Source organism: Leptonychotes weddellii, chromosome 16, assembly GCF_054177405.1.
Source record: "Leptonychotes weddellii isolate Sample4059 chromosome 16, ASM5417740v2, whole genome shotgun sequence".
Lineage (NCBI taxonomy): Eukaryota > Metazoa > Chordata > Mammalia > Carnivora > Phocidae > Leptonychotes > Leptonychotes weddellii.
The window spans coordinates 44907655-44922793 of record NC_138384.1 but is presented as its reverse complement, the minus strand read 5'-3'; the positions used below and the strand labels follow the sequence as shown (position 1 = coordinate 44922793).

The 15139-nt window shown below is 49.1% G+C and overlaps 2 protein-coding genes across 9 annotated transcripts in view; one reads left to right on the top strand and one right to left on the bottom strand.

The window, feature by feature from the left end:
* Nucleotides 1-8210, top strand: part of LIG1 (DNA ligase 1) — a 192760-nt gene extending 184550 nt beyond the window's left edge. Inside the window, exon 24 of the mRNA XM_081807211.1 lies at nucleotides 2454-8210. Coding sequence (XP_081663337.1) covers nucleotides 2454-2492 — 39 coding nt within the window. The 3' untranslated portion in view covers nucleotides 2493-8210. The remainder of the gene's footprint in view (nucleotides 1-2453) is intronic.
* BICRA (BRD4 interacting chromatin remodeling complex associated protein) overlaps nucleotides 1-15139 on the bottom strand; it is a 64657-nt gene that overhangs the window by 37355 nt on the left and 12163 nt on the right. The gene's annotated exons all lie outside the window — the stretch shown is intronic.

The window sequence follows — 15139 nt, the reverse complement described above, 5'->3', positions numbered from 1 at the left end:
CCCCCCCCCCCCCCCCCGCAGCCCTGGTCAGTCGTGAGTCAGGCGCCTACACTCTTGAGCATTTGCTGTGGCCGCTGAGAATGGTCCGCCTCAGCCATTCCATCAGAGTTTACACGAAGTGAACAAAACAGACCCGGCGCTCACCCCCTCCTGGCGGAGACAGGCAGCAGATAAGATAAATCACGTTTACAGCGCATCAGATAGTAATCGGCGCTGTGAAGGAAAGCAAAGCAAGGAGGTGGAAGTGCCGAGGGGGCGGGTAGGGATTGCAGTTGTAGACGGAATCGGGTTGAGTCTCACTGACCTGGTGACAGAAAAGGAGGTAAGGGCAAATGCCTACCAGACAGGAAGCAGCATGTGCAAAGGTCCTGTGGGAGGCTTGTGCCTGGTGTGGTAGAACAGTATCGAGGAGGCTGGTGTGGCTGGAGGGTCATAGATGAGGGGCAGAGTGTGGGAGACAGTGACAGGAAGTGGGGGCAGATGGTGCAGGGCCTGTAGGGCTATGGCAAGGACTTGGGCTTTTACTGAGGGAGGCGGGAGTCCCGGGAGGGCTCTGAGCAGAGGAGGGACCTGGGCTGACTGAGGTTCTCACGTGAGCCCTTTAGCTGCTATGTGGGGATGAGATTGTGGGAGAACAAGGGCAGGGTCAGGCGGACAGAGGAGATGAAGCTGGTAAGGCCACACAGGAAGGCCGAGATCCCCACGTGTCTGAGCCTTCATTCAAGCGGACCCTCGGGCACAGCTCAGGCCTCTCAGGAAGTCAGCCGGAGCTGCACCCCCAACACTTTTAGGTTCATTGAAGATTGTTGAGGTTTTTTGTTTCTATAATAAACTCTTTTTTTAAAATAATTTCAGATCTGCAGAAAAGTTGCAAGAGTAATACAGAGTTTTTGTATAGCCTGCACCTGGTTTTCCCTAATGTTCACATCTTACGACTTTACCGTGAAACCAACACCGTCCATCGCCATCAACCAACTGGAGAATGTATTCAGATCTCCCTAGTTTTCCCTTAATGCTCCTGTTCCAGGATCCTGTCCAGGAAACCACACTGCATTTAATCATGATGTCTCCCAAGGCTCCTGTTGGCCGTGACAGTTTCTCAGACTTTACTTACCGTTGATGACCTTGTTGGTTTTGAGGAGTACCAGTCGAGAGTTTTGGAGAACGTGCCTCACTTGGGGGTTTGTCTGATGTTTTTCTCGTGATTAGACTGGCAGTTAGGGTTTGGGGAAGGAAGACCACAGCGGTGAAGTACCCTTCTCCTCATGTCACATTAAAGGTACTACACACTGTCGGCTTGACTTATTACTGCTGATATTGACCTTGATCGCATGGCTAAGGACACAGCACTTTTGATTCTATGCTCCCAGCTATGAAAATGGTAAGCGTGTGACTAAGCGTCGATATATTTGCACGTATCAACTCATTTCTATGCCCACAGCTCTGTGGGGTGGACACAACTTGTAACCTGATTTTACAGAGAAGGAAACTGAGGCACGAGGAGGCTCTAATCGTTTGCCCAAGGTAACACATAAGTTAAGTGGCAGAGGTGGGATTTGAACCCAGGAGGTCTGGTTGCAAAGTCCGAGCTCTTCGCTGTCATCTGTTTATTATAAAGTACATATGTACACATTATGCAACCATCACCTCCATCTAATTTCATATAAATGGAATCATATGATATGTGAGCTTTTGTGTCTGTACTTTATTTTGAATCTTTTGGTCCCTTTTTGAGCCCCTTTTTTGTGCCCTCTGTCTCTTTTACGAGGATTAGTTTAGTTAAAAGTCAGTGGTATAATACATATAAGTCGACTTACTCTGGAATGTATTCTCAGGCTAAGGGACATCATGCTGCCTGCTTTGGGGATCCTGTGCCCTTCCCTGAGACACCTCACTCCCTTGACCACCTGTCACCTTTGCCCAGCATCAATCCATATATTGATTACCCATCCAGCTGAATCTGTTTTATCTCTGAGGTTAGGGAATAAATAGAAATTGATGTTCTACCAACGGAACAGAACAGAGAGCCCAGGACGAGAGGCGGGCGTGTGTGGACATGACATGGGGCCGCAGTGGCCCCTGACTCTTAGTAAACGGAGCTGGTGCCAAAACAAAAAATAGTCATCCATATGGAGAGAGAGATGGAATTGGATCCCTACCTCACACCATATACCCCAAGATAGTTTTCGGATTCAAAGTCACAAATAAACTTAGAAACTGTTTAGATTTGGGGGTGAGGACAGATCCTGAAACAAGATACAAAGGGCATTTCTATGAGAGGAAGCCTTGGGGCCCTGCACATCTCTGGCCTGCGGGCTCCCCTGCAGCCTTTTCTCTCTCTGAGGCTCCGATCGCACGCACACACACACGCCCCTTGCCCTGGGTAGGGTGCGTTAACCCAGGTAATTAGTAGCTTTGGGACCCTCAGAATACCTTAGATAAAAATGTTTTCACTGAAGAAGGTGCTAGATCAAACCAGGGAGCTTGTATAAGGCTGTGTTTGCACATCCTGCCTGGCTGCCCTCAATTATCCACTCTGCCCTCCGATCCCGCTCAGATTCTGCAGGGCCCTTGATTCTGCTCTTTCCCCACCATCCCCTGGGCAGTTGATCCGTAGACTCTGCTGCTCTGCCATCATGTCAGGAATCTGGCCAGTTTTCACTTTTTCCCCCGCCACCTGTGTCTGCCCTCTGGGCTGCCTGCCCCTGTCCTCACCTCCTGCAATCCATTTTCCACTCAGCAGCCAGAGGGATCCTGTGAAACCCGGGTCAGATCATGGCCCACGCTGTTGAGAGCCGTCCTATCTCTCGGGCTCCTTCAGAATAAGCCCAGGACCTCACCTTGGCCCACCGGGCCCTCCATCGCCTAGCCTTCGACCTTGCCTCTTCGACCCCTCTTCACCTCCTTGCTGTTGCTCAAGCACCCCCAGCACATTTCCACCTCAGGGCCTTTGCATCTGCTGTCCCTTCTGCCTCAGATGCCTTTCCCCGTGTGTCCACGTCGCTTCTGTTCTTCTCTCCACGTCTGCTCAAACACCTCTTATCTGGGACGATGTCCTGACCACTTCAGCTAAAAATGCATCCCCCTCCTTCCCTACCCCCTTCCCCCGCCACCTTTCTCCTCCATCCTTGCCATTGTCCACTCTGCTGTATGTCGTATGTCTCCATGGTTGGACTCCTGCCAGCAGAACGTTACCTCCGGGAGAGCAGGGATATCTGTTGTCTTCACTGCTGCCTCCCCAGCGCTGCTGAGAATGACACAACCTTAAATAAAATGGAATCATTTTTTTGGCCACTGAGTGGGGAACCAAGTTTAGAAGGAACCGGAGAGGAAGCAGGAAGGCAGTTAGCGACTCCCCCGCAGCACTCCAGGCAGCGCTCATGGACATCTTTACATGGACAGTGCTGGTTGCAAAACCCAGGGAAGGATGGGGGATTTATTAAGAAACAGGAGGAAGCGTGGTGTCTTGGAGCCATCGAGGTTAGCTAGTTCCTGAAGACAGCTCCGCTCTGGTGAGAAATTAGAAAGCTGTGCTTGAATCCAGGAAGAAAAGCATTTCACGGCAGGAGGGTGGAGGGAGGGATGGCCGCTCGCTGCCCGCAGATGCTCGGGCATCCAGGGTTTTCACGGACATCAGAAAGCTGTCCAGGCTTCGGTGTCCATGAAATCTGGGTTCAAATCCTGGCACTTTCTTTTACCACAGAGTAGCTTTTGGTCTGTGCACATTTGGCTGCCAGTAATAGTTTACCTGACCAGTGATGGCTTAAATAATATTCATATTTTTTTCAACAAAAATTTTTTTAACAAGTATCTTCCCCTGTTTAGATCGACTGTAGTTTTCTGTTCAACCTGTTTTCTACTGACGACCAGTGGATTGTTTCCAATATCTTGCTGTTATAAACAAGGACTGCCTACATGTACACCTCACAGTTGTACCTACAGGATACATAAGTGAAATTGATACGTAAGTGAAGTTCTGAGTAAGGGATGCATGCATTAGAATCTGGAGAGCCTCATTATTTACAGATGCCATATTTGTGAATTCATCTGCTTGCTCTGTAGTCATCCTTGCAACCCAACCATCAGTCCTCCCCACGCTGTCTTGGTCGTCTGCAGACATGCGCAGAGCGGGGGTAAAAATTTGAGCCTCCCTGTGTGCCCGTTCCTAGTGGAAATCAAAAAAGCAAACACTCTGCCTTCTTGTTTCACCTCCCATACTGCAAACAAGTGCCCTTTCATGATCTAACCTTTAGTGCCCTGTTTTTCACACCACCACTTGGTGGTGGTGATTTCACCGTTTAAAAAATGCCCCAAAGCCTAGTGCTGAGGCTCAGCCCAACGTTCCCAAGTGCGAGAAGGTTGGAAAGTGCCTCATGTAGAAAACACATGTGCTGGGCAAGCTTCATTCAGACGTGAGTTATAGTGCTGTGGGCCGTGAGTTCATTGTGAACGAATCAGCAATATAAAACAAGGTGTATTTAAACGGAAACACACATAAAACAAGGTTACGTATTGATCGCCTGATGAAAATGTGACCAGAGGCTCGCAGGGACCCAACCCTCGATTTCCCCCAGGAGTGATAGTTCAGGATTCCCTAATTCAGTGATCGTAGTAACTTTATAGAACGTAACTACCATGAATAATAAGAATCGATTGTATGGGCTTTTTTTTTTTTTCCTCTTACACAATAGCTGTGCTTTACTGGGATATAATTTACGTGCAACAAAATGCACACATCTTAAGTACACACCATGATGAATTTTGACAAATAATTACCCATGTAACCATTACCCAGATCCAGATCCAGAACATTTCCATCATCAGGGAAGATCCCCCTCCCTCTGTCCCTCCACCTGCCCCCTTGGGGCCACCAGACCTCTGATTTCTTCCCACCGGTTTTACTTGCTCAGAACTTTACGTGGAGGGATCACATCGTGGGTAGTCTTCTCTGACTGGCTTCCTTTGCTCAGCACAATGCATTTGAGATTCATCTGTGTTTTTGGACGGTAACAGTAGTATATTCCCTTTATTGTCCACTGTGTGGCTGTTACACAGTTTGTTTTTTCATTTACCAGGCAGTGTACATCTACCTGTGCTGTTTCCAGTCTAGGGCTTTTGTGAAGAAGGCTGCTGTGAAAATTTTTGCGAAAATGTTTTTGTACACATTCTTTTCACTATGGTCATAGAGTAGGTATATGTTGAACTTAAGTTAACCCAGGTTTTTCATCCTCTTCTGGAACAAGATGTCTAATGGACCATTCCAGGGATTTGGGGAAACTCAGTATTGCCAGGCTGCTGGGCTCTGATTCTTTTAATTTTCTCCCTCTGGGGCTCAAAATAGCTGCTGCAGCACCAGCCATTGTCGTCATGCTTCACATCAATTTTTCAAGCAGGAAGAAGGAGTAGGGGCAAATAATCTTCCCAATGTAGGGCTCTCTTTATCCAAATGTAAAAATCTTTCCCATGTTCACAACTTAACCGCAAAGGAGGCTGAGGAAGGAAGTTTCTGACCAAGGGGCAAAGGCCTCCGCTCGTAGTGACTCATCCTCGTGAGCGGGTGCATTGCTGAATGAAACCAAATGCAAGTTCTGTTGACCAGGAAGTCAGGCTGGGAGTGGCTTTGGATAATGGGCAACCTCTTCAGGCCTGTTGACCCGTGAGGCCACCTTGTCACTGGCTAGGAACCTGTGGCTTGTGTTCAGTATGAGAGCAAGAGCCCTGGGAAGAGAACGGAGACAGAAACTTGTAGAACAGCGGTTCTCCCGAGTGTGGTCCCTGGACCAGCAGCATCCGCATCACCTGGGAACTTGTTCGAAATGCACATTCCCAGCCCCGCCCCAGACCTTCTGACCATTAAACCTTACTTTAAAAGCCCTTCAGGTGATTCTGGTGCAGTTTCAAGTTTAAGACCCAGTAGTCTAAAGCATGCACAGTGTTTTGGAGCTTTTTTCTCTTTTGTTCCTCTGAGCTCCACTCGGTCCCGACCTCAAAGCCTTCCCTGTTGCCCAATGTCACGGGAGGCCCTGTGTCCAGTCAACGTAATTATTCCTTCTGTTCTCTTCCCCCACCCCACTGCCCGTTTCCCTCCTTCTCGGAATTTCTTCTGTTTTTTTATAAACCAGCGTTCAGAAGAAAATGTAAAACCTTTTGAGATACCTGATTTTCTTGGCAAGCCCGCAGCTTTATAGCTGCATTTAGAACAGCAGCGGATGGTAGATGGTGGGGGAAGAAAAGGCACAAAACATTCTAGTGTGTAACTACCTGTGTAAACTAGACTTTTAGGAACTAGACACCAGTCGCTTTATGAGCAATCCACGTTTTATAGGGCACGCTTTAATGTTGTTAAACTAATTCAATGATTTTAGAACTCTAAAGGTCACTGAAAATAAAGATGGTGTAGATTTTAATTGCTCTTCAAATTGCTTTTCCTCTCTCTTCCCCAAAGGGGTGGGAGTGTGTGAGGAATCAACATTTTTTCCCTGTTTTCCTTTTTTGGCTTTGAAAATAGACATAGCATGCCAGTGGCTACATATTCAGGGCCAAGTTAGCTCTTACTGGGAGGGCACAGTCCCCTAGTCTCCTTTGTGTGGATTAGAAGAGTCCTTTCTCCAGGTGGATGTTGCCCTTCCCTGGGTCTCACTGATGTGAGCAGAGCCTTGGCTGGATTTGAGGCCCCACTTGTCCCCATGACTTAATTCCTTTGTGTAGTGAACAACCTGTGCAACTGTACATGGTGGTTTGTGTATATATATTGTATACCCAGGATGGATCTTACAAATTTATGTGCTATACTAGTTTCCTGTGGCTGCGATAACAAATACCACAAACATGGCGGCTCACGGTTCTGGAGGCCACAAGTCCAAAATCAAGGTGTTGGCAAGGCCACCCGGGCAGTCAGAGTTGTGCCTTCTGGAGGCTCTAGGGAAGAGTCCTTCTTTAGCTCTTCCAGCTTCTGTGTCTTCCCTTGTGTCCGTGAGAAGGTCACTGGTCATCAGATTTAGGGCTCACCCAGACAATTTAGGATGATCTCATCTTGAGATGCTTAATTACATCTGCAAAGACCCTTTTTTCCAAATACGGAAGACCACATTCACAGGTCCGGGGTTGTAGACATATCATTTTGGGGAATTACTATTCAATGTGCTACAGATGCCCTGGGAAAAATCGGAAGAGGGCAGTTTCTGGGCATTGTGGCATGTGAGGTCCACTGCGGGAACTCATCACTCAGTGTTGGACCCAGGTGTGTGGGAAATGAGCTGAGTTTTCTGCGGTGCTTCAGGACAGCGTAAGGGGAAGAGGGCATAAGAGGTGGGGTACTGAAGGTCCTTGCAGGAAGTGTACCCCTGGGGGTGCGGATGGGGGGCAGCTAGCCAGCCTGGCACCATCATGTAGTTCCCACAAGCTTGGGAGCCTGTTGGCCTGGGTTCACATCCTGACTCTGCCATTCTGCTAACTGAGTGACCTTGGGCAGGTTCCCTAACCCCTTTGTCTGCCTCGGTTTTGTCAGCTGTGAAATGGGTATGAGGATCGTGGCACCTTCTACAAGGGATTGTTGTAAGAATGAAATGTAGGAAGATGGAGCACTTAGAACAGCACCGGGCACTTTGTAAGTGCTCAGCAAACCTTGGCTTTGGTGATGAAGAGGATGATGAAGCAGGAAGTCGTGGCAATCGGGTGGAGGGGACAGACCTGACCACTTCCAGTGCCTGGACTTCCAAACACCAGGGAGCCGTGTGAGGAAGGCTCCTGAGCAGGGGTGAGCCTTGTGGTCGGGCAGGTCAGCCTGGTGGCCGGTGAGGAAGGGAGCCTGGCCAGGAGGAGGCAGGCTTTGTGTTGTCGTTTGTGTGTGGTTTGATTGATGTTTTTACTGGTGGACTTGAGCTGTCATTGCCCACTCCAATTTGTCAGCGCTGGGCAGAAATGTAGGAGGTGCTGAGTGACACTTGTGAGTGAATGAATGAATGAATGAATGAATTTAATAACATTAAATAACATTTAAATAACATTTAAAACACATAACAAGGGGCGCCTGAGTGGCTCAGTCATTAAGCGTCTGCCTTTGGCTCAGGTCATGATTCCGGAGTCCTGGGATCGAGCCCTACATGGAGCTCCCTGCTCAGCGGGAAGCCTGCTTCTCCCTCTCCCACTCCCCCTGCTTGTGTTCCCTCTCTCGCTGTGTCTCTCTCTGTCAAAAAAATAAATAAAATCTTTTTTTTTTTAATTTTCTTTCTTTCTTTATTTATTTGACAGAGAGACACAGTGAAAGAGGGAACACAAGCAGGGGGAGAGGGAGAGGGAGAAGCAGACTCCCAGCTGAGCAGGGAGCCCGATGCGGGGCTCGATCCCAGGACCCTGGGATCATGACCTGAGCCGAAGGCAGACGCTTAACGACTGAGCCACCCAGGTGCCCCAAAATAAATAAAATCTTAAAAAATAAATAAAATAAAATAAAATACATAACAAGCAGGGCACCTGGGTAGTTCAGTCGGTTGAGTGTCCGACCCTTGATTTTGCCTCAGGTTATGATCTCAGCGTTGTGGGATCGAGCCCCACATTGGGCTCTGCGCTGAGTACGGAGCCTGCTTGAGATTCTCTCTCTCATCCTCTGCCCCTACCCCCCACTTACTCTCTCTCTCTAAAAATAAATAAAAATAAAATAAAATAAATTTAAAATTTGTAACAAGCAGTAGACCATTAGCACGGACTAGGTGGTGCCTGGTGTGGTGTGGAAGGGTGGTCCTGCAGGCTCCCTGCTGGGCCAGGTGTCACCCTGCAGTTGCTGGGTCCTGGGGGTGTTTCAGGACATCCCAAGAGGCCAAGTGGAGTGCTGGGGGCTCAAGCAGCGTTTATTTGCCAATCAGGATGGAAGTGTTTGAGTATTTTAACAATAGGTGCAGTCGGTTGTGAACAAGGGTAATATTAACACAGGCTGGGTGGATGGATAGATGAAAAGAAAAATGATGGGATCTCTATGTGAGCAGGGACAGTGGCTGTGGAGAGGAGGAGAGGGCTTGGGGAGGTTTGGGAGGTAGAATGATGGATAAAACTCGGATGGAGTCAGAGGTGTGAGGTCGAGGTTGGTCGTTTGTCTCTGAAGAGGGCTGTTATCAGTTAGCTGCTGCTATGTAACAACCCCCAAACTATCGCTGTTTAACAAATTATCCACAGGGCGCCGGGGTGGCTCAGTTGGTTAAGCGTCTGCCTTCCGCTCAGGTCATGATCTCAGGGTCCTGGGATCGAGCCCTGCATCAGGCTCCCTGCTCAGTGGGGAGTCTGCTTGTCTCACTGTGCCCCCCCCCCTTGTATGTTCTCTCTCTCTCTCAAATAAATAAAATCTTAAAACAAACAAACAAATTATCCACAAATGTAGCAGCTTAAATGAACAATTGTAGTATGCCCAGGTTTTACAGGTCAAGAATTTGATATGGAATTTGACAGTGGGTCTCTCTTCCTCGATGTCTGGGGTCTTGGCTGGGAAGACTGAAAGCCTGGGGGCTGAACGCCTGTTCATACACGTTTGGCACCTGGGCTGGGATAACCTGATGATGGGACTTTCTTAAGATTTTATTTATTTATTTATTTGAGCAAGAGAGCAAGGGAGAGAGAGAAGGAGCAGGGGGGAGGGGCAGAAGCAGAGGGAGAAGCAGACTCCCAGCTGAGCAGAGAGCCCGGCGTGGGACTCGATCCCAGGACCCTGGGATCACGACCTGAGCCGAAGGCAGACGCTTCACCGACTGAGCCACCCAGGCTCCCCAGAAGTAGAGCACCTGTTCGTGGTCTTTCCAGGGACTAGATTAGGCTTCCCCATAGCATGGCGGCCTCAGAGTGGTCAGACTTCTATTTAAGATGGCTTAGGGCTTCCAGGTAAATGTCCTAGCGGACAAGGCGGACACCGAATTGCCTTCCATGACCCAGCCCGCAAAGTCACACAACGGCACGTCTGTTGCACTGTCCTAGTTGAAGTAGTCACAAGCTCTTTTTGATTCAGGAGAAGTAGCAGGGTTGCGCTGTGGGGGATCGGGGGGATCAACAACATTGTTGCATCATCTTTGGAGAAGACGAGATGCCACAGTGGCTTCAAACAAAGCCATGTTCCCAGTGGTCGGAATTTGGACTGGGCACAGCTGGGTACTGCTAGTCTTGCCTCGGTGTCTGTGGTCAGTTGAAGGTCAGCGAGGTGGCTGTGCTTCCGCGGCTTGATTGGATGTGAGCTGGGATGATGGAGGTGATGGGCACGTGACTCTTGTCGCCCAGTGGGCTGGCCCAGGCTTCTTCACACGGGCTGGGTCATGGAAGGCAATTCGGTGTCCGCCTTGTCCGCTAGGACATTTACCTGGAAGCCCTAAGGCCATCTTAAATAGAAGTCTGAGGGCGCCTGGGTGGCTCAGTCATTAAGCGTCTGCCTTCGGCTCAGGTCATGATCCCAGGGTCCTGGGATCGAGTCCCACATCGGGCTCCCTGCTCGGCAAGAAGCCTGCTTCTCCCTCTCCCATTCCCCCTGCTTGTGTTACTGCTCTCGCTATCTCTCTCTCTGTCAAATAAATAAATAAAATCTTTTAAAAAATAAATAAATAAATAGAAGTCTGACCACTCTGAGGCCGCCATGCTATGGGGAAGCCTAATCTAGCCCCTAGAAAGACCACGAGCAGGTGCTCTACTTCCGGGGAGCCTGGGTGGCTCAGTCGGTGAAGCGTCTGCCTTTGGCTCAGGTCATGATCCCTGGGCAGAGAGCAGAAGTATGCCCGGTCTCTTGAGGTGTTGGCTTAGAAAGACACACCATCACTTCTGCCACATTCTGTTGGCCAAAGAGAGTCAGAAGGCCAGCCCAAGGTCTAGGTGTGGGGTGACAGACCCCATCTCTTGGTAGGAGGAGCTGCCAAGAGTATGGGACCAGGGAGAAGAATTGCTGGCCACTTTTGCAATCAACCACAGTGATCTTTTTTTCAGATCCCCTTTCCACCAGCCCTGTTCAATTTTGCTGAGCCCTCTCAATCAGTGACACTCAGAGGACAGTCCTTGACCCGTGGAAGCCGGAGAGAGTCCTTGGGATGGGTTGCAGAGATATCTAGAAATGCAAGCTAAGTCGTCAAGGTGTGTCTGGCTGCAAATAATGGGAAACCCTAATAGTGGTTTGATCTGTAAGGATTAAGAAGTCTGGAGGCAGGGGCGCCTGGGTGGCTCAGTAGTTAAGCGTCTGCTTTGGGCTCAGATCATGATCCCAGGGTCCTGGGATCGAGCCCCGCATCGGGCTCCCTGCTCCACGGGAAGCCTGCTTCTCCCTCTCCCTCTCCCCCGCTTGTGTTCCCTCTCTCTCTCTCTCTCGCTGTCAAATAAATAAATAAAATCTTAAAAAAAAAAAAAAGTCTGGAGGCAGGCAGTGCAGGAGGAGTTGTTAAGAATCCAGTCTTTTTCTGTCCTCCCAACAGCTATCCTCTGTAGGTGGGCTTAACTGCCGTAGGTTTATTGCCTCGTTGTTGCAAAATGGCTGCAGCAGCTCCAGTCTTCTCAACTATACTCGAAGCTGGAAGTGGGAAGCAAAAGATTTTCTCCCTAGAGGAGCTCTGTCTTTATATTCTGGAAGAAAAACTGTCCCTAAGTCTGTGCCCTTTCGCTCTTCCTATCTGCAGAACCATAGCTGCCCTAGCTACAAGGAAGCCTAGGAAAGTGAACGTTTGATACAGGGGATAGGAGTGCTGCTGGTGTAGTCTAATTATTTTCAAGCTATTTTGACCACAACCCACAGTAGGAAATACGTACACGTACAGACACACATAATTGAAACCAATCTCACAAACTGATATTTAACACTTACCACGGATGATGCCTTTTAATATTTCCTATTCTGTTCCATTCCGTTTTACTCTATACTATTTAATTAAAAGGAAAAAACAAAAAACTCCTGGTCACAACCTGCTCATTTGATTTCACAACGCTCCAAGGCGTGACCCATAGTTTGAAAAAGACTGACTCAGAACAGGCTTTGTTTACATCTTGGAGTTGGCAAGTGTTACCCTGAACGGCTTCAGGCTTCTGTGAGTAAGGCGAGGGGAGGGCTGGGGAAGTGGTGTTTGGAAAACAACAGTTAGGCTTTGCCACATCGGCTTCTCTTCCTGTCCCTTCCGGTCGGCAGAGGATACGGTTCTGTAGACTTGCATGTTGGTTGCCTATCAATCCCCCAGGGGTTGCTAAAACTTTCGCTGGGAGATTAGAATGAGCCTGTTTCTGGAGCCAGTGGAAGCTTTGAATCCCGCGTCCTGCTAGGCGATCTGGCTTATGCGCGGCTCCTGATGACAATGCAGAACTCCCCGCTCACATTACCAGTGCAGGAGACATTCACACAATCTTCTGGAAGGACACTTTGTCATTGTTGCGTCAGGCCTGTTCTCCCCAGCTGCTTGTGGTTTTTCGGTCCCAGCTTTTCCTGCTTTTTATAGCGCGGTGGTGAAGAATGAGGTCTCCAGAGTCACAGGGTCTGAGTTCGAATTTTGGCCCCCCTGGTGTGGTTTTGGGGGCAAGTATCCAGACCCTTCTGAGTCCCGGCGTCCTGAGCTGTGACGCTTGAGGCAGCGTCCCTCCTGCCCCATTGGTGACGAGGAGGGGTCCGTGGGTGTGACGTTAGCCTGAGGCCCGATACCAGGGAAGCACTGGGACGGGGTGGGGGGGCTCTTCGGGGTGCATCGGGCAGCTCTGGCTGAGTTTGTGCAGTAGCAAGCGAGCCCCACTTCTCCGGGGCTTTCAGTGGCAAAGGCTCGTTTCGTGCCCTCGTGGATTGGCTGTAGCTCTGTCCATGTGTCTGTCCCCTTTGTTCTGGGACTCAGAGCCAGGTGATAGTTCTTAAAGCTTCTGCTCTACAGGGGCTCAATATACCCACTCCCATGTGGACAATTTGGGGCTGGCAACTTTGCACACTAACTGTGGCCCCCAGTCACTTTTTTTTTTTTAAGCTTTTGTGTATGCGTGTGTTGAGGAGAGGGGCGTCCAGTGCCACCCCTGGTTGAGAACCATGGGTCATGCCCCGCCCCCAGGGCCAAGGATTGGGTGTGCTTTTGCTCATTAGGGTATCCCCAGGCTGAACACACAGTGAGCACTTCATAAATGCCCTTTCTACCAGGCTGCTCTGAACAAATGAATGGATTTGTCTGATGGCCTCTGTATGTTCATTTCTTCATTCCCCAAATATTTATATGGAGCTCCTTCTGTGTAGGCACGGGTGTCCCGCAGGGGAACAAAGCAGACAATAAACAGTCAGACATGATACTTGGTATTAAAAAGTCTTTTTTTTTTTAAGTAAGCATTTTTCATTATGGAAAATTCCAAACGTGCACCAAATAGAGAGAACAGCCAAACGTGGACCACCCCCCCCGCCACCACCACTGGTCATCAACCACCTTGATCCATTTTCAGTTGCTACCAGTCTTGCAGACCAGCTCTGTCCAGTGAGAGAGCTTGCTGCAGCGATGGAAATGTTCCCAGTCCACGCTGCCCCACACGGTAGCTACCAGCCACGTGTAGCTGTTGAGCACTCGAAACGTGGCAAGCGGGATTGAGAGTAAACCTTCGTGTCATTGAACTTTCTTAGGTGAATTTAAAGGAAAAATCTTTGATACTCCTCATTGTCCTTTTTTAAAATTTTCATGTTTTTTTTTTAACGTGGTAAAATACGCATAACGTAAAATTTACCACCTTAGCCATTTTTTTTTTTTAAGATTTATCTGAGTCATCTCTCCCCCCGTCCCCGCCATTGTGGGGCTCGAACTCACGCCGCCACCGAGATCAGGAGTCGCACGCTCCACCGGCTGAGCCAGCCGGGCTCCCCCCGCCCCCGCGACCTTATAGCCGTTTGTAAGTGTGCGGTTCAGCAGCATTGGAACACTCACCCTGTTGTGCAACTGCGGCCCCCATCCACCTCCAGGACTCTTCATCTTGCAGAACTGAAAGTCCGCACCCACTGAACAGTACCACCCCATTCCCCCTTCTCCCCGGCCCCTGGCGGCCACCATTCCACTTTCTGTCTCTGGGCATGTTACACGTCGGATCGTGTGGCGTGGGTCTCTTTGTAACTGGCTCGTTTCACGTAGCGCGACGTCCCCGCGGGTCGTTCGGGTTATAGCCTGTGTCCGAATGTCCTTCCTGAATAATATCCCGTTGTAAGTCGCCACCGCATCTCTGTTCATCCATCGGCGTGGGCTGTTTCCACCTTTTGGCGACTGTGGATAACGCTGCTGTGACTTTGGGTGCGCCCAGATCTGTTCGAGACCCTCCTTTTTCAGTTCTTGGGGGGCGGGGGGAATATACCCAGAGGTGGATTTGCTGGAGCATATAGCAGTGCTATTTTTACCATTTTGAGGAACTGCCAGACTGTTTGCAAGCAGCTGCACCATTTTACATTCCCACCAGCAGTGCACGAGGGTTCCAGTGCCTCCACATCCTCAACAATACTTGTTTTCTGGGGTTTTTCTGTTTTGGGTCGTGTTTGATAGTAGCCATCCTAATAGGTGTGAGCTGGTGTCTCCGGTCTCGACTGCATTGCCCTAACGATGAGTGATGTTGAGCATCTTTTCATGTGCCTGTGGCCGTCTGTGTATCTTCTTTGGAGAACTGTCTTATTCAAGTCTTCTGTCCTAATTCCATTGAATTAACCTGAATTTATACGTAGCCGTATGTGGCTGGGGGTCAGCAGTATCAGTCAGCACAGGTCTGTATGCCCCCTGAACACCCACAACTAGATTCTTTTGGGGGAAATCAGACATTTTACCATTTCACCCCTAAATATTTCAGGGTATGTTTTTAAAGGGTAAGGACTCTAAAGAAAAAGAAAAGCAACACCATGATGCCATTATTACGCTGTTTTTACATTATTTTTTTAAGTAGACCCCTAAATATTTCAGGGTATGTTTTTAAAGGGTAAGGACTCTAAAGAAAAAGAAAAGCAACACCATGATGCCATTATTATGCTGTTTTTACATTATTTTTTTAAGTAGACTCCGTGCTCAGCGTGGAACCCAACGCAAGGCTTGAACTCACAACCCTGAGATCAAGACCTGAGCTGACTGTTAAGCGCTGTGAATTGTGCAGGACTGTTGAGTCTCAGATCTGTACCTCTGAGACAAATAATGCAAGATATGTTAAGAAAAAAAAA